General features: G+C 46.8%; 1 protein-coding gene across 3 annotated transcripts in view; it reads right to left on the bottom strand.

The window, feature by feature from the left end:
* Positions 1-19,288, bottom strand: part of CEP126 (centrosomal protein 126) — a 315,130-nt gene that overhangs the window by 107,303 nt on the left and 188,539 nt on the right. For 2 of the 3 annotated variants that reach the window (XM_085621438.1, XM_085621439.1), the window contains exons 7-8: positions 18,558-18,713; positions 10,590-10,714 (exon numbers count right to left, since the gene is read on the bottom strand). In XM_085621438.1, the coding sequence (XP_085477564.1) occupies positions 10,590-10,714; positions 18,558-18,713 (281 nt within the window). The remainder of the gene's footprint in view (positions 1-10,589; positions 10,715-18,557; positions 18,714-19,288) is intronic. The other variant, XM_085621440.1, reaches the window with a different exon arrangement.

Genomic DNA, 19,288 nt, shown 5'->3' with positions numbered 1-19,288 from the left:
CTGGAGCTCACTCACCCGTCTAGCCGAGGTGATGGCTACCAGAAAAGCAGTCTTAAGCGTCAGCAGACGAAGAGGACAATTATGAAGAGGCTAAAAGGGAGCACACATTAGAAATGTGAGAACAAGATTCAAGTCCCACTGAGGCATTACAAAAGGGACAGGAGGGAACGTGTGAGTAATGCCTTTTAGAAAGCGTGTAACTACAGGGGACTTGAAAAGAGAAGGCTGATCAGGAAGCCGCAAAAAGGCAGAGATGGCAGCAAGATAAACTTTCAGGGTGCCCAGGGCAGAGCCCTGCCGGGCCAAAGAAAGAAGAGAGAGGAGAACCTCAGAAAGAGGGGCGGAAAGGGGATCCACAGCCTTTGCTGTGCACCATGCCACAAATTTGTTCCACCAGCAGGCGTATACCGTCTTTGTGGAGGGACGCCTGGCTGCCAGAATGATATCACAGACTTCAGGAGGCAAGTCAAATGGCATCAACTGCCGCCGCTCAATCTCCACGCATGGAGGTGGAGGCTGGACAGGTTCGGGTGGAGGACCGTCCCCTGCTGCTGCGACAGAAGATCCTCCCGAAGGGGCAGACGTATCGGAGGATCGGTCAACATACTGAGTAGCTCAGGATACCAGTACCTTCGTGCCCAATCCGGAGCCACCAAGATGACTTGGGCCCGGTCGTGCCTGATCTTCTTCAGCACTCTGGGCAGAAGTGGTATAGGCGGAAAGGCGTACAACAGACCGCAACTCCACTCGTGACGAAAAGCGTCGCCGAGCGAGTGCCGCCTTGGAAATTCCAACGCGCAGAACTGCTGACATTGCACGTTCTCTTCGGTGGCGAATAGATCTAACCAAGGCTCTCCCCACTGCTGAAAGAGACCTTGCGCCACTTCGGAGTTCAGACGCCATTCGTGATCCATCATGCACCGGCGGCTGAGTTCGTCTGCTCTGGCGTTCAGAGAGCCCGCCAGATGTTGAACCACCAGGGTGACGCCCTGGTGTTCCAGCCATGTCCAGAGGCGCAGAGCCTCCTGACAAAGGGTCCACGACCCCACCCCGCCCTGTTTGTTGCAATACCACATGGCGGTGGTGTTGTCCGTGAACACCTGCACGACACTTCCCCTGACAGAGGGAAGGAAGGCTTTCAGTGCAAGTCGGATCGCTCTCAACTCCAACAGGTTGATGTGGAGACGAGACTCCGCCAGAGACCAGAGGCCTCTGATCTCCGCCTCTCCCATATGGCCACCCCATCCCAGGAGGGACGCATCCGTCACTACGACATGCTCCGGTTGGGGAAGGGAGAGGCTCTTGCCCTTGACCCAATCGCGGTCCGTGAGCCACCACTGCAACTGCTGTGCAGTGCCCTCCGAGATCAAGACATGGTCGGACAGGTTGCCGTGATGCTGGGCCCACTGAAACTTCAGGTTCCACTGCAGAGCCCGCATGCGCCGCCTGGCGTGATGCACTAGTAGGATGCAGGAGGCCATCAGCCCCAGAAGCCGCAACACTAGCCTGACCGAAACCCAGGATAGAGGCCGAAAGATGGGAATCAGGGCCTGTATATTCCGGACCCGCTGTTCCGGTGGATGGACCCGGAACTGCGCCGAATCAAGAACCGCTCCGATGAAGAGGAGCTTCTGAGAGGGACTCAGGTGTGACTTCGGCACGTTGATGGAAAATCCCAGCAAATGCAGGAGATCCGCCGTAGTCTGGAGGTGGGAGACGACTGTCTGGGGCGAGCCCGCCTTCAACAACCAGTCGTCGAGATAGGGGAAGACTGGAACCCCTGATCTGCGCAGATGAGCTGCGACCACCGCCATCACTTTCGTGAACACCCGAGGGGCACTGGTGAAGCCGAAGGGGAGCACGGTAAACTGAAAGTGCTCTGGGCCCACCGTGAACCGCAGGTAACGCCGGTGGGCCGGCAGGACGGGGATGTGGAAATATGCGTCCTGCAAGTCCAACGCTACCATCCAGTCTCCGGTGTCTAGGGCAGCTAGAACCTGAACCAAAGTTAACATCTTGAACCTTTCCTTCCGGAGGAAGGCATTGACGTTCCGGAGGTCCAAGATAGGGCGTAGGCCCCCTTTGCCCTTCTTGGGAACCAGAAAGTAGTGGGAATAACAACCACGACCTACTTCTGGACTCGGAACGCGCTCAACGGCCCCCTTGGCCAAGAGGGCCGAAACTTCCTCGTGGAGAAGATTCAAATGATCCCCCGAGATACGGTGGTGCTGCGGTGGCATGGCTGGAGGGGTCGTCTCGAAGGGGAGGGAGTAGCCCCTTCGGACGATTTGCAGCACCCACCTGTCCGATGTGATGGACCGCCAGTGGAGCAGGTGATGTCGAACTCTGCCGCCCACTGGCGTGGAATGGGCCTGAAAGCTCGGACTAGGAAGGCTTTGAAGCGGATGCTGCCGGGGTGGATGTGTGCTGACCTCGTCGTCCTCCAGAACCGCCTCGGCGGAAACCACGTCCGCGCGCAGGTTGGTTCTGCGGCTGGTGGCTAGGCGCACGTGAGGAGGCACCCCTTCCTTGGCCACGAAAGGGGCGAAAGGCGGAAGTTTGCGACCGCGGGGCCGAGAGGCCCAAGGACTTGGCCGTAGCCCGGGAGTCCTTACAGCGATTCAGCGCACTGTCCGCTTTCTCGCCAAAAAGGCGAGTGCCATCAAAGGGCATGTCCATGAGAGTGCTCTGGACATCGGCCGAAAATGACGTGGACCGCAGCCAGGCGTGACGTCTAAGCGCCACTGTGGTAGAAAAGGCCCTACCCAGCGAGTCCGTGGTGTCAAGCCCACATCGTATAGCATGTCTCGCGGCATCCCTCCCATCGGCCAGAGCCTGGGTAAGTCGTGTCCGGACCTCCTCCGGACACAGGGGCAGCGCGTCCTCCACCGCATCCCACAGAGAGTGGGAATAACGGTCCAAGAGACAAGCGGCGTTCAAAGACCGCAGGCCCAAACTAAGGGAGGAGAACAGCTTCTTGCCAAACTGTTCCAGTCTCTTGGAATCCCGGTCCGGCGGGGCGGTCGGGAAAGAGGATTGGGAGGTGGAGGCCTGGATAACCAGGCTCTCAGGGGTAGGGTGTTGGGACAGAAAACTGGGGTCGCCCGGAGCAGGACGGTGGCGCCTGGCGACGTTCCTGTCCACAGGAGGAACTGTGGAGGGCTTGGACCAGGTGCCCTGCAGAACGTCAATGAGGGCCTCATTGAATTGCAGCAGAGGCTCAGTTGAGCTTGCTGCAGACTGAAGCACCTCAGTAAGGACGTTAGTCCTCACAGCCACGGCAGGCAGCTCGAGCCCAAGGGCTGCGGCCGTCTTGCGCAGCACCACAGAGAAAGCAGCGCCCTCCTCCGAAGCCACAGTCGGAGGAGAGACAAATCCAGTGTCTGGAGAGGTATCCAGGCCACTGGCCTCCCCCAGTTCATCTGCCCAGTCCTGGGACAGTTGAGCCTGAACGGCCATAGGATCCTCGGATCCCTCCCAGTTGTCCCCATCATCCGATTCCTGGTATACAGGAGAAAGTAACGGAGCCGGGCGGTAGACATAATGTGTCTCTAGCGGCGCCGATCGCGGCGTCCATCGACGCCGTACCGGCGCTGGGCCCGGAGTGGGACTGAACCGGGGCTCGACGTCGAGCAGAGTCGACGTCGGCGTCGGGGGTGGTACCGGTGTCGACGCCGCCGGAGGAGGCGTGACGAGGTCGACCGGCGTCGGCGGGGACTCGAGAACGGGTCCCTCGGGCGCATGCGGCGTCGAGGCCGGAGCCGTCAACGGCGCCGGGGACGGAGCCACCGGCAGGCAAAGCAACCCAGTTGGGTCCGCGGGGCCCGAAGGCGCACCAGCGGGTGCCGACGGCGGAGCCAGGTTCCTCATGGCCGAGAGGAAGGCACTGACTTCCGCCGGCGTCGCGTCAGTCCCAGGGACCGGAGGGTATGGGGACGTGCGCGGCACTGCGGCTCCGCCGGAGCCGCGGGGGTGGAACCACCCTGACCCTCGGCCGAGTCGCGCGACCGGCGAGGGGAGTCCGAAGAGCGGTGTCGCCTCTTGGACTTCTTGGAATGCTTCGACTTACCCGAAGACTTGGATCCCGACGACCGATGGTGACGTCGGCTGCGGCTCCGCGACCGATCCTTGGACCTCCCCCTGGACCGGGATCGAGAGGCGCGCGGAGCCGAGTGGCGAATCTCGAGAAGCTTACGGGACCGCTCCCGTCTAGCCTTCGAGGTCAGGGCCTTGCAGTCCGAGCACGACTCCGCGTCGTGATCGAGGCCCAAGCAGTAAAGGCACTGGCGGTGATGGTCCGTAACCGACATCAAGCGGTTACAGTCAGCACAGGCTTTAAAACCAGGCATCCTACCGGCACCGGAGTCGAGACAAGATCAAAAAGGATCAAAAAGTTAGTCAAAAATTGACTAAAGGGGTAGCTCTCCCGGATCTGCGCTTACTGGCGCGGAAAAAAGAAGAACTGACGTCAGCGCGCGAGGGAGGGCGGCGTCTAAGTACTCCGACGACGTCATTCCGGCGCACGACGCCGACGACGGACGCGGAGCCGCAGACGACGCCTAGCGACGCGCAAGGGGTATTGCTGACGAAAAATCTTCCGGATCCAGTCTGACGCCTGGGGATATTCTAAGGTGAGGAATCTAACTAACGTGTTTCTTTCAGATATTGTATTACAGACTTATCGATCCACATATGAAATGCTTGTGGGAATAAAGCTTGTGGGTATTAAATTAAGGGGCGGGGAGCTAAACAATAGACTAAAGAAAAATATTACACTTAGTATGGTGTGATGTCCTTACCCCACTGTTTGGCCCAATCAAACTGCGGGTGAACATGGAATTGAAACATTTGAGGCTGAATCATACATTTGAATTGGTATAACAGAGGTAAGTTCTAGATAGTTAGACACACTTGATGCTGAGATGCCGATGCTATGCTGAGATGCTGCCCGATTTTGCTGCAATCTGACTGAAAAATCCAACACTAGGGAAATTTACGGAACAACCGAGGAGGCACATCTAGGAAGGGGTCCGGACGAGCCGGAGAGAGTAGCATCAAAGAGGGGTGTAACGCTGGCGTTACACTAGAAGAGATCACTTTCCCGGTCCTGAACCGGTCCTGAATCCTTGACACTGATGTCGGGGTCCTCACACCATTCTAGGTAAATATAACTGTAGGGTTAATGTTCTGTGCCTGTTCCCTATTCCTTCTCTCCTCAGGTACTGTCATTGCAAGAATGTAATTGATGCAAACTGTTTATAAGCTAACTGTACTATTTTTCCTGATGGAGAATTCTGGCATGTCTATGTGTATTCTGATTTGACTCACAAAATTATTAATTCAGATAAACTTAAAAAACTCCTTCTGAGTCTGTGGTTCTTTGAATAATGGATAAAAGTATTATTGCAATTCCTCCCTATTCTAATCTACTACTAGATCTTTCGAATGTGCATTTACTCAGGAGACAGGAATGGTAAGGATACTGGTGTAAAGGTTTCCAAGGGTAAACAAAATTGATGACCAGTGGATATTTGCTAGCTCATTGAGTGTATCAATGTATATGGGCCCAAATGAGGGCTGTGTGTATGAATGTGTAGACCTGGTAAACTCCGCTGCATCAGTACCACATCAGTTTTCCTGACCACCTTTTAAGCACTACAGCTGTTATTCGGCACAGGTTGATAACTCACTGCTTCACAGAGTCATTGTTATCAGGGACTCGAAGAGCTTCACTCACCCAGCCAAGACGCTCATAACTATTGGGCTTGTAACCATTAAACAACTCAAAAGCAACCAGCACTGTAATTTAATTGTTGCTGTACATTCATGAGGAAAGAAACATGCTGGGGCTTGGTGGTTATCAGCTGGTTACAGGAAGTTGGGCTTGGAGACTGTGAGGTGTCTTACATTTATTTCACCGGTAAATTTATTTCATCTTCTTGAGGACTTAAATTTGTTCACTGGTTAATGAGGATACAGGACAACAGGACATCTTGAACCCATTAAGTGGCCTTCTCAAGACTGCCCAATCAACTGGAAGCTTTCATCTTCCACCTCAGAAGAGTTGTGAGACTGCCAGATGAGGCCAGCGACATTATTACCGCAGACCGTCTCTGAGTGGAAACTTCTTTGCAGTAGCCTTATCTGCTGCCCCACCTACTTACTCCATGCACGAGTACTTTTAACTAATTTTGACAGGCAATCGAAAATGTGACTGCAAAGAGATGTCAAAGTGCCCAGAAGACAACATTTGTAGGAGTTCTTCTGCCCGTTTTCTGCCATGGGCCTCACAATGTTGGAATGTGCACCACATGTATCACTAACAACGTGTGTCATTGTAACTCCTTTAAAAGCCCTGTTTTTGTGCATCTTGCAAGTGTGCATCTTTCTAGTGTGGGCCACCCATCAGCAGAGATTCTCCAGTAGGGCAAGTCACAAGCACATCAATTTAGAGCCCCGGCTTAAATGTGTCACATGTGCAAATCTTACTGAACAGCTAAATTGTGGCTCAAAAAGCAAAGCTATCATCATGGAGGTGTTTGTTCACCAGGAGCTCTCACATTGTTCACGAGATGGTGCAACATCAGAAGGCTGCCTGCTTGTAAGTGGATACTAGCATTGTTTGGGCGATCGTGTATGTACATCCTATGTTTAAGCTTGACCACGGACCAGTGCCCTCAGACATCAACCCAGTACACTGTATGATGGATGAGGTAGGCCCTGTGTGTCAGAGTCTCAGTGCTAGTTTAAAAACGTGATCAACTGTGTGCATGTGCTCTATACAGCCCTCTTATGACCTATTTACTTGAGCTATACGTTCTACCTATGCACCACTTGGCACATGATAGACTATATTTTTATGTATTTATTTATTTTTTGATGAGGTAGTTGTATAAAACACTATACATTGCCTTCTGGTCACTACAAAGCAATATATAAATATCTGTAGAACTATTGGTGTAGCTGTTGCAAATATGAATGTTCCCCAAATGTGCAAACTAGACACTATCTGAAGCACAGTAGTGCACATCCTTGAGTATGACGATTTCTGCTTTGCGGAAAAATTGGTGTCTTTCGGACCAAAGCGTGGGACAAAGGTAGGGCCTGGCTGATTCACAAGGGAATGCATTAATACCACATACCTTCACATGCAGATTTTTACTTCACCAATGTCTAAGTGCAAGTGGAAGCATTAATAACACGTGTCAATCTGATCGTGTGGCTGTCTGACCAGAATTAGCAGCAAGGATAATGTATTCCCAGTTTATATTGTTACCAGCTTGAATGGGGTTACACTGCCTTCAAAAGAGACTTGGGGAGTGATTTATATCTTGGAGGTATGTATACTCAGTTCCAACGGTGATGGACATATTGTCAAGATAATGGTGTGCCCACTAAATTTAATTGCAGGTGAACCTTATGGTTAATCACGGCGGAGACTACTTCATCTACGCCATGATATATCCCTTCTGATGGCCCTGCTGAGTAATGGAGGCTAATCTATCATTCCACTCACCTAATTTAGAGGAGGGGAATGACAGGTCAGTTTTCACTGACTGCCACTGCAAGGATACCCGTGACGCTAAGAGGCAGTGAAAACTACTAAATGCTCCCCTCGCCATGGGAGAGGACTTCAATAGGAAGGGGAGCATAGCATTTTTAATTTTCAAAACGAAAATCCAGTTTCAGGATTTTCTTTTTGAAAATAAAAAAGGACCCTATTTGGTACTGGGCTCTATCCCACTGACAGAGCTCTGTAGCAAACAAAAAAAGGATTTACAAGAACCACTGTGACAGTTGTTCCTGCCAGTGCCTTATAAATCACTGCCAGCTAGGCACTCATTTATAAATCTGGCGGGATGTTCCTCCACCAGGGCGACGGAGTAGTTTACTCCGTCGCCCTAGCAGAACATCAGGCCATCCGCTATGAACTAAATTGGGCCCTTACTGTCCCCAGCTGGACCTCCAGCCCTGCCATTAAATATACAAAGTCTGAGCGACTGATTGCCCACCCACTGAATATTCTTTAGGGGGTCTATGTAATACACGTGTCCTGCCAGTGCTTAATTTGTAAAAGAATAAATGCAGGGGCCCACAGTTTTGCATAGAAGCCCCCAGCCTTCGCAAATCAATGTTGGTTTGCTGAATACCAAGGCTGCATAGTCTTGATTCCACCTCATGCCTCTTTTATCCACCAAGAGACACTCCCTGCTTTTTTGTCACTCTTGCAAGTTCCTGCTTTTTCTCTTTATTACGGTTTCTATTCTTTCTATCCTTCTTCCCCCTTCTGTGTTTTTCTTTCTCATGCTCTGGGTCAAATACTGAGGAGAAAAAATAAATGCAAGTCCCCAACAAGCACTGGAAATGTCAATAGACCTTACCTATGAGACCTACTGACCGGGTGTATGACACATACTGGATTTGGCAATAATCTTTAGTGTTGATGGGCTTTTTTCGATATAAGTGCTAAAGCATTTTTTATTCTTTTAACAAACAAACAGGGGTGTGCCTTGAGGGTGGGGAGCAAGCAGGTGATGAGGCAACATGGAGGGCGGATGGTAGAGAAGGATGCAGGTGGAAGCTAGAGACAACAATGTGGAAGCACATGAACGATGGCGGGTAGATGGAAGTCGCTAGGGAAGCGTAGAGACAACAAAGTAGAGATAGGGAAGCAAGAATAGCAACAGAAGGTGGGTGGGCAGGCAGTAATCAAAAATGGCAACTGTGGGAGAGAGGGTTAAGGGAGAAACACACTGGTGAGATAGAGGAACATGCAGGACATGAGGGACACAGCTCGAAAGCTCTTGGTGAGTTCTTAACCAAACAGAAAATAAGTAGTGCTTAAAAAGGGAGCAATGGAAGAACTCAAGTAATGGGTACATGTTCTTAGTGGGGACAAACGCCAGAAGAGGAAGGAAAGCCCACAAAGCTGACAAATACGAAGCGAGTAAATGAGTGACAATGAAGCCAACTAATAGTAACCAATGATCTCAAGGCCCACTTTAGGCTAATATTATGTCTTGCAAGAGACAGCACATGTGCTGCCTTAGGCGAGACCTAAACGTGAGTGCTAATGATAGCCACCTGCAACCACCAGCTCCAATGAAGCACTGTGTCCTCCCAACCTCTCGATAATGCTAGCAGTAGAGATATTCGACAATAAGATGAGCAGGCCCTCTGCTAGCTGCCACAACAGAAGCCAGTTGCCCTATCTGGCTTATAAATTTAGACAATAGTAGCAATATTTGTTGGGTGCATAGAATAATCCAAAGCCCATCAGGAAGGTTCACTTCTTTTATTTGAAATATAGAACTCTTATGTATAAACTATATATTCTTGTCATTAAATTATACATTCATTCTGGCATTAAAACAGGTAGGAAAATATCCATCGTTTCCCAATAACCATCAATTAATAAGCTGTGTGTGAATAAGTTGATTGTATGTAGAGTTAAAAGTGGTTTTCCAGGTACTCTCAATCTAGGTAAGAGGAGGTGAGAATGGTTCAAGAGTGATTCTTAGTTTTAGTCAGGATAGAGGCAGACGCTTCAATAGGAATCATCCTTGTGGCTCGAACTACAGTTTATCTGATGGGGTCAAACTCTTGGTGAAATTCAGTAATGACAAGACTTTTTTATATGTCATGCATAAGTGTTCATCTTACAACTTCAGCACAACTGTATGACACATAATAAATATTTTTTGGTGGCGGTGGTTGTGGGTGTTGTGCTTGTAGTGCCTGTGGGTGTACATTCAACAGTGTGTGTATGTAGTTGGTGTGCAATTCTATATGTAAAAAAAGAGCATTACACATCACTTACATATACATTATGACACATTCACAACATATATGTGTAGTAGGATAATGATGAGTAGTACTTACTTGTCTCCACACCAATATGGACTCACTCCGTCAGGACTCTGCTGTCAGCACATCGCCAGCACAACAGCAACATCTAAATTGGCTCTGGAGTACTGTTAGCCAGCAGAGAAGACCACTGAGGGAAACTGTTCATTGCCACAACATCTAAATGCGGTGGGTAGACCGCCGTCAGCTTGACGGATACTTGGAACCGCCGCCGCCACGGCGGGATGACAGCAGTCCCGACAAGATTTATATCAGACCCAAAGTTATCTTTTATGTTGTAACCATAGATATTTGCTATCTTTTTTGTGCCAGAATCAATGTATAATTTAATTACAAGAATATATAGTTTATACATAAGAGTTCTATATTTGAAATAAAAGGAGTGAACCTTATGGATGTACTTTGGATTATTATATGCGCCAAACAAATATTATTATTCTTGATAAGGCACTGGTCAATTTTACGTATTCAGTACTTGCACTTCATACAAAATCTAGGTGAATCTGTGCAGCCCACATTCTCTTTAAACTTGGTCCGTTGACTGATTTAGCATGCATAAAAAACCCAGCAAAATAGATATTTGCTATATGGTGCAGCCATATGTGGCAATACCTACTTGTAATAAATCTAACAAAAATATTTAACCAGTATATTCAATTTATCTATCCGATATAAATCCATTTCTTGCAATCATTAGAAAGAAACGTGTAGTCCGCATGTACCTGTGGGTGCAGGTTGGGTCTCCATGCTGATGAGCCTCCAGTATGCCTCCTTTGATCTAAAAGAGCTCTTCGTTTACTTTCGTTGTTGTCAAGAATTTGTTTTCTTCTTGAAAGTACAACCGGCGCTTAAAACAGAAAAAGAACAAAAGTTATAGGGGCTATGTAATAAATAGGGTACATCATTAAATACGAAAGGCATACAACTGCAAGTAACATAAGCATTATTATAGTATCAATTTGACTATTGCAAAAAGAACTATTGATGGACAGAATGCAGAACAATGTCATACATTCACCCCAGTACAGAGATCTGGGCCTAAATCCATCGTTTTTGTGCTCACCATGCCATTCCAGTTTGGACCCAGCCGTATGCAAATCAGTCTTGACCCTGTTCCCAATGGGAACAGTCTAGCCCGAACTGCCAGGCCAGGTCTTCCCTGGACTAGAAACAAGCATCCTAGGGCCGGTTTCGGGGTTTCACCCCTCTTCAGCCAGGATAGCTTGATTCCAGTGGCATGGAGAGCACGGGACTCACGTCTGAGCATATCCGTCTCACTCAGGGTGACAAATGCAAAAAGAACTATTGATGCACAGAATGCATAACAATGTCATACATTCACCCCAGTACAGAGATCTGGGCCTAAATCCATTGTTTTTTTGCTCACCATGCCATTCCAGTTTGGACCCAGCCATATGCAAATCAGTCTTGACCCTGTGCCCAATGGGAACAGTCCAGCCCGAACTGCCAGGCCAGGTCCTCCCTGGACTGGAAACAAGCATCCTAGGAACGGTTTCGGGGTTTCACCCCTCTTCAGCCAGGATAGCTTGATTCCAGTGGCATGGAGAGCACGGGACTCAAGTCTGAGCATACCCGTTCCACTCGGGGTTAAACCAGATCTCTTGACTGGGGGTGAATGTTTTGATTTGTTCTGCATTCCGTCCATCAATTGTGTGTCTTTTGCTTTCTCGCCCTAAGTGCGCCAGGTATGCCCAGACGTGGATCCTGGGCTTACTGTGCCACTGGAATCAAGCTATCCTGGCTGAAGAGGGGTAAAACCCCGAAACTGGTCCTAGGATGCTTGTTTCCGGTCCAGGGAGGACCTGGCTTGGCAGTTCGGGCTGGACTGTTCCCATGAGGCACAGGGTCAAGACTGATTTGCATATGGCCAGGTCCAAACTGGGGTGGCATGGTGAGCAAAAGAATGATGGATTTAACCCAGATCTCTTGACTGGGGTGAATGTTTTGATTTGTTCTGCATTCCGTCCATCAATTGTGTGTCTTTTGTTATCAATTTGACTATCACATCTTCTGTTTTAAAGGCTGTTAATGTCATGAAATAGCTATTAGTTCATAAACACATCAGTTCAAAAAGTGTGATGTTCGAGAAGGCATGAGTTATTTTGGGTACTTAACTAATACCCTTTCTGGGTGTTCCAGCTATGTGCCTTTTGACTCTGATCCAAATACACCTTCTATGGGATATGTCATGATGTTGTTTGTGACATCATGTGAGAGTTCACGAGCAGTGCAACGGTGGGCGGGTGGGATATACCGTTGTGTAGCTCACCATAAATGATTAATTTCAGTGGTTTTAAATTTTAGCTCATACAGTTTTAGTGCCATTTTTGTTTTATAATATTGCCTAGTTATCGATTATAATAGAGAACCATGATTTCCCTCAAGGAAACATTTGGCAGTAATTTGACTGTACCCTTTTCCTCCTAACTCACTGACCAAGGTGATTATCTATACTCAGTGGACTGTAGGGAAACGCCATGACCACAGACCATCAGCTGTACTCAGCTACCTTGTCCTCTAAGCCTCAGGGTTCAGCAGAATGCCATGCCCATTTGGATCTCAAAGCAAACTGTGGTATTAGGCCATGCGTAACAGCTGTTCCCTCGACCCATAGTCTTTGTGGATAGGGCAAGGACTGTGCATCTGTACCCACGCCCAAGAACTTACTGGGTAGGGTCTACAGCCACATCCAGTTGGTTCTGGCAACAGGGTTTGGCATTTGGTTTTGCCCTGTGCCCAGTCCTCCTAGTCCGGGCTCCAGCCACATCCAGTTGGCTCTGGCAGCAGGGTTTGGCATTTGGCTTTGCCCTGTGCCCAGTCCTCCTAGTCCAGAATCCACTATGCAAGGCCTTTGGCCATATTGGTGGGCTGTGAAAGCAGGTCATATCCAATCAGCCCAAACCAGATACTGTCGAGAATGAGCTTCAGCTGTACTCAACTTACCTTGGGTGCATGTCAAGCCATTTAACCATGCCCTGTGCTCTGCTCACCAATCTCAAGTTGACTTGAAATGGTATTTAGCTTGTGTACTACCTTGGAAATGGAATGGCAAAAAGAATTGGCTAAAAGCTGTGTTCTCCATTGGATACTCTGCAGTTAGTGAACCCCTTAACCAGAATGGCTGAGAAAGCTTGAGATATTTGGCTATGGAGGCCATTGTGAGTGGTACATGGCTCAGGGGTTTGTGAGTTCTGCTCCATAAAATAATATGGGGGAGACCTGTGGGATAGTGGGAGTACATTACTAGTCCAAGGTGCGAAAAGACATGCCGGATATTGGCAAAAAACCCACCTTTTTTGCGTAACCCCATGCCCTCTAAAATTGTGATACACAAAAGACCCGGTTTGCAAACTGGCAAGTTATTCTAAGGTGGTGGCGTTCAAGAAAAGGTTTGTGATAGTTGCTTTGGTCCATTAACTGGTTTATTGAATTTAAAAAAATGTACATTTGGGGCCAGATGTACGACCCTTTTTAGCAGTCACAAATAGGAAATTAGCCCATTTGCCACCACTTAAAAGGTGTGTGGTATGTACAAACCCTATTTTGTGAGTCGATAACCTATTACTGACTCGCAAAATAGGGTTTGTGAGTCACTAGTATGGGCATGCTAAGGGCGTCCCTTCCTAATTGCGAGTCGCACTGTTATGTACGATTGTTTTGTGACCGCAAATGCAGTCACTAAACAATCACAGTTACCATCTTCTTCAAGTAGGCTGTAGGCCAGTCACAAATGGGAAGGTGTCCCCCCTGCAGGGTCTGCTCTAGGGCAGTGCGACCAGTGCAACCGCACTGGGCTCTTATTTGGGGTGGGGGCGACATGTTTCAATTATATTATCATTTTGCAAGCACCTGCAGCCATGTTCCTAGCTTCCAGCAATTTTCAGGCATCAATAAAAATGTGAAGATAACTCTGTGACTAATGTTCTTGCTGGATAGAGACTGGAGTTTTGTCTAGTGGAAGTTTTGACTCATCATAAGGTAGAGCACAGGGTTAATATGCCTGATACAAAGAACGTGTACCATACAGACCACAAAGTGCATATAATGTAAATAGGTCAGGGGGTTACTGCTTTTGTCAGAGAGACTCTTTGGTTACTTGCAGTGTATAGCAAAATCCTAATGTAGAGCAGTGAGCTATTAACAGTCAATCTTGCAAAAAGGGTTCATTTGGGTAGAAATCAATTCTTATTATTAAAGAGAACCCCTAACAAGGGTGTTACGTTTTAAATTCTGAATTTGTGCTTTTCCAAACCAGGGACTCAAACTATACTACCTACCAGTATGGATGACATGTGACTCCTACACCTTGTAGTCCTCTGCCTTATGTAACATTTCCTATACACTGATTTACACATGTTTGATTGTCTCTGTGCAGTGTGTGCGTGATGTCAAGTGCTCTGACACCTTACACTGGTATGAGTGGCGCTATAAAACTAAATTAATCTGAGAGAGAGTGGTTATGGAAACTTGAGGGGCACTGTTAAATGGTGGTAGTAAGGGAATCGTGTCAGAGGTGGCCACTGGGAGCGCCAACAAACATTGTTGACAGGTCGCCACCAGTGCTAAAGCTGTTCCTGCCCCCTCGGGACCCCTTCCCCTTTGTGTTGGGAGCAGGCAGTGGTCCCACGGACCACTGCCTGCTCTTAAAAAATGAAACAAACGTTTCATTTTTCTTTTTTTTTTAAATGCATCCTGTTTTCCTTTAAGAAAACCAGACTGCATTTAAAAAAAAAAAAAACTTCATTTAAAAAGCAGTTACAGAAATAGTGGTCTGCTGATCCCAGTAGGCCACCATCCCTGTGAGTGCTGTCCATTCCCACTGGGTCGCAAATTGCGACCTGCCCCATCAATATTAATGAGGCAGGTCATTTGCGACCCATTTGGGAATCGCAAACAGTGTCTTAGACACTGTTGTACTTTCCATTTTGCAAGTCGCAAATCACAAAACATCGTAATTTGCGACTCGCAAAATTGAATGGTTGTACATCTGGCCATTGATTCCCTGAAGGGTATGTTGGCTGAAGGATTTGGCTCAGAGCATGGCTATAGTACCTGCCCTGTAGCCAAAGTTTTATGAATATGACCAAAGATGAAGCCTTGCTCGCCATGGGTGCTGGAGGCTCGGTGTAGGGCATAATTTGCACCCAGACATCACTGTGCATAAGTAACTTGCTGAGAATGTACCATTTCACAATTCTCTGTATCCACAGTCTTTTTCACAGCAGGATCTGAAACTTTCATGACTTGGCACAGCACATTGCCTTTAGTCACACCAGGCACCTTGAGCCAAGTGATTGTGACAGAAGTCTAAGCCTTGTGCATTCGGTAGATGTGGAAAGGGTACAGTTCATAGTCTTAAGCTACACCCTGCGCCCAGAGTCACTGGGTAATCAGTGAAGGCCAACCAGCTTTGGTCAGGGTGTGCCTACACCATGTGACCAGTGCCCAGCGGGTTTTGGGGGCAGGCACCAATGTATATGAAATACAAAAACAAGACGTTTGCTGAAAGTACTTTGTTAAAGGGGAGGAATGTATTTGCTCACATTGTGTTCCTAATAAAAGCAATATATAAATTAGCCTTAACTATTTCATTTTAAGAGAAGTTATGATACAAAACCAGAAAAAATGCCAGTTATGCACACAATCAGGACTCTCACAGAGTAGTAGTCATGACATGACATTTCACATGATATCACAGATGACATCTAAAATGACATCATCAGCTCCGTGACTGGTTACATCACTAATGAAAACACTATTGAAAACATGAATAACATCAGTGAAAGTGCAATAAATTGTTCTTATCCACATCTTTTTGCTGAAAGGGTAAACACAGGCCTTGTTTTTAAATGCACTAAAGGCAAGGACATGTGTATGTTGAAAGCAGTACTGCAGTCATCTAAGAGCAAATAATGGCTAAGAGGGTAATTATTGCTAGTAACTGCTGGCAGTAGAATCCTTCATTACAACTGCATTTAAAGATTAGACCTTTCACCTGCAGTGCCGGTGTGTGGCAGGAGGGGTGGATGGCAGGAGCTGCCCGTGCAGGTAGGAGCGGTGGGGCGGTGGGGCTGGGTTGGGGGGGATTCAACAGACGACCACAAGGGAAAATTAAATAAATAATTATCTTTTACCTCATTGTTGTCTGTTGAAATCCCCCCACCCTGCCCTACTGCCCACCGCAATTACCTGTACAGGCCGCTCCTGGTCTGGTTTGCGAAGCAAGACTCTGCCCTCTGAGCATGATTTTGGTGGATACCTAGTGGGCCGTTTAGGTAAGGGTCCTGAGCACAGTGCGTGACTGAAGGTCATGTCTCCCATACAGGGCTTTCTGGGCACAGCAAAAGGCAAATCCTAGCTCTGTGTGAAGGCAGGGGTGCAGGGCCTTTGTGAAGGATATTGAGCATTTTCAGTCCTCTTATCAATTACATCAATTGAGGCATGATTTGTGATATCATCAATAACAGAAGGTTGTTTATCGGGGATGGTTTTTCTGTTTAAATGGACCGCTTCGAAACTCTCTCTCCTCTACTATAACTCAAAACAATTAATATAGCCTTATAACACACTGCCAAGGGCTATACCGGCTGTTAAGGACCCTGAAGCCAAGTTATAGGCCCGAGCTGCAGGGGAGTGCCTATAACGAGGGAGAGGGTGGTAAACAACTAGTACAGCTCGGAGAAGAGGGGGTGTAACACTATTAGAACATTCCATTTAATGAGAGTAGAATATTGAAATGAAAAAGAGAGAAAGGCAAAAACAAACCGTGAAATGTTGGAGCAGAAGGTTTATACCAGCCATTATTAGCCCTGAGCCACTTCATGGTCTTCAATGGAGGCCCCAACACTCTAATGTTCAAATAACCATCAAGGATTTTACAGTGTTCCCTAAATGTCCCTTTAACCTGCCTCGACTGCTTTGCTTCTATCCACAGTGACAGAGTGGCAAAACCTCATTGGTGGTGTTGATTCAAATTTAATACAAGACTATTAATGTTAACAGGTAGGGTAGGCAGTATCACAGATTTAAAGAGAGTGCATAGTTAGGGGATAATGTTGGGAGGAAATACTTTGTCATTATGATGAGCTTGCTTTCTTAAATCAGATCTAAGGGAGGTAAGTTGGAGCAGCTCAGAAGTGGTGCTGGAGGTTGTCCACTTTGGTCAGTGTTTCTGCGAAGTGACATTCAAGGATTACATATACTGTACAATCCTGTTAAGACAATAAGAGTACAGCCTATTTAGGGCAGGGGTCCTTGCTCTCTGGTAGGCAAATCATTCCCCGAAACCGTCCTGTTGATGTTACAGGCAAAGCACCCAAGCACCGTGTGCATGCCGTCATTTATAGGAATAACAACGCTGGTCATTTCAAACAAACACTTTTGAGACTCCCACTAAAAGAGAAAGGAAAAAATATACTTTACATAAAAATTAAAATACACAGTGAATACGATAAGAGCATGACAGTGTAGTATTGAGAAGTCAAGAAGGAAATATTAGAGACTGGACGAGTAATCATCAAAAAATAGACAAACGCTATTGTTTGCACAAAGATTAAAAAACGTGTGTATTTACTGTAATATACATATCATTATGTCCTGGGATCGGAGGCTATTGCACACAAGTGTTTCTCTTAAGGTTAACCGTCATTTTTAGTCTAGACCACAGGCAACTGCAGATGTCTGTATGCCAAACCTTTTTTTTAACAATACACAACATATAGCTAGAGTGGGTTTTGCTCATAATTGCATGAGCGTGTGGTCTCAGTTGCCTGCTCCTGATTTGCTGGCGCTCACCATTGTTTGTCCCACCCAAGAGCATTTGGGTGTGACAGTATTCTCACTGTATGAGCTGTATCCTTCCACTGCATACTTTGGGGAGAGGGGGGGTTTCGGACTAATTATTTTAATTGCAGATTCAGTACTCCATGGGAGTATATGTGTTTCTAGCTCTCTTCCCCTGCATGCTCTCTTTTCAACCCCCACAAACTGCACTGCTCCCTGTTCTGCCCGCTCCCAGTGTTCAATTTCTTTATATTTTTAATATATGTATATAATATTTTTCCAAACCCCACAAACTGCACTGCTCCCTGTTCTGCACATTAGCCCGTTCATAGTGTTTAATTTCTTTATATTTTTAATATATGTATATATATTTTTTTTTTATGAGAGCAGAGCAACAGCAAAGTGGTGCCGGGCCGATCACTTCCCTTTTTGAGCTTAACACACACATTTTCACCTTATTTTTACACTTTAATGAACCATTCTAACATGGTCATCACTATGTTAAATCTGTAAGTAAAAAATGGTCGCCAGCGTCATGATGAATGCATGCATGCACGTATCTTGATGCATGTTGACCACGCCTCACAATGTATGCATGCACATCAACAGCCATCTTGGAATGGGATTTAAAGAAAGAAAACCCATTGCAAAATTGCCAGCCAGGTATGAATGTATCTTGATGTATCTGCATGTATGTGACTGGGAAAGAAAACATAGGTAAAGCTAATAGCTCTGTGTTATAGAGCCGAGACGTATTGGACAATTCTTCTTCTTTATGGAGAGATTTTGTTATTTGCAGAAACTATTTTACAGCTCCTAACCAGCAAACAATTTCTTAAGGAGCACAATACACTAAATTTCAATTCATCTTTCCACAAAAAGCTTACCACTAGAAGGAGTATTGAAAAAGCCATTCATCCTGAAAACAGATTTAGGAGTGTTGATTAAACTTCCACCATCTATAGTAAGATGAGATAAATTAGGGCGAGATGATTGCAAAATGTATGGATTCATGACATTCTGATCATAGGGTCGTACATCACCTAAAACAAAAGAACAAAAGGAAAAATAAATAATGAACAAAACTGCTTACTTTTACCAAATAGATTATCTGTAATCAAGGAAACATGGCGAAAGCTACAATAATGGGGTCTTGGTGATATATAGGTGGCCATGCAGCTGTTGGGGTTCAACTATTTGCTTTTAGACGAGTTAATTGTGCACGTTCTGTCACAACAACATACAAAAATCATAGATTGAGTACTCTTAAAAGAGTGCAAAACTTAATGACATTTCTGGGAGTTTCAAGTACCACCACATTAATCCTTTGCACAGGACAGGAGCCCATAGCCAGAAAGCTTCTTCTGCAGCTTACTGAAAATCTATACATTCCTGGCTGCCTGCTTCCCATACTCTTACTGTATGGAATCCTAAATAACTAATCAGTAATCTATCCTGCTTTTGAGCTGGTGCTCGCTACAACTGACAGAAACACATGATTTGCACTTTTCATTTTACTTTTCTACACCTTCATGCCTTGACAGCCTTCGCTGTATTTCCTGGACATGGTAGAAGATGTGTATATGAAGTGCTTAATTTGTATATAACAAAGTGCCAG

The sequence above is a fragment of the Triturus cristatus genome, chromosome 8 (genome assembly GCF_964204655.1).
Source record: "Triturus cristatus chromosome 8, aTriCri1.1, whole genome shotgun sequence".
Taxonomy (NCBI): Eukaryota; Metazoa; Chordata; class Amphibia; order Caudata; family Salamandridae; genus Triturus; species Triturus cristatus.
This window is presented reverse-complemented; position numbering and strand designations above follow the sequence as displayed.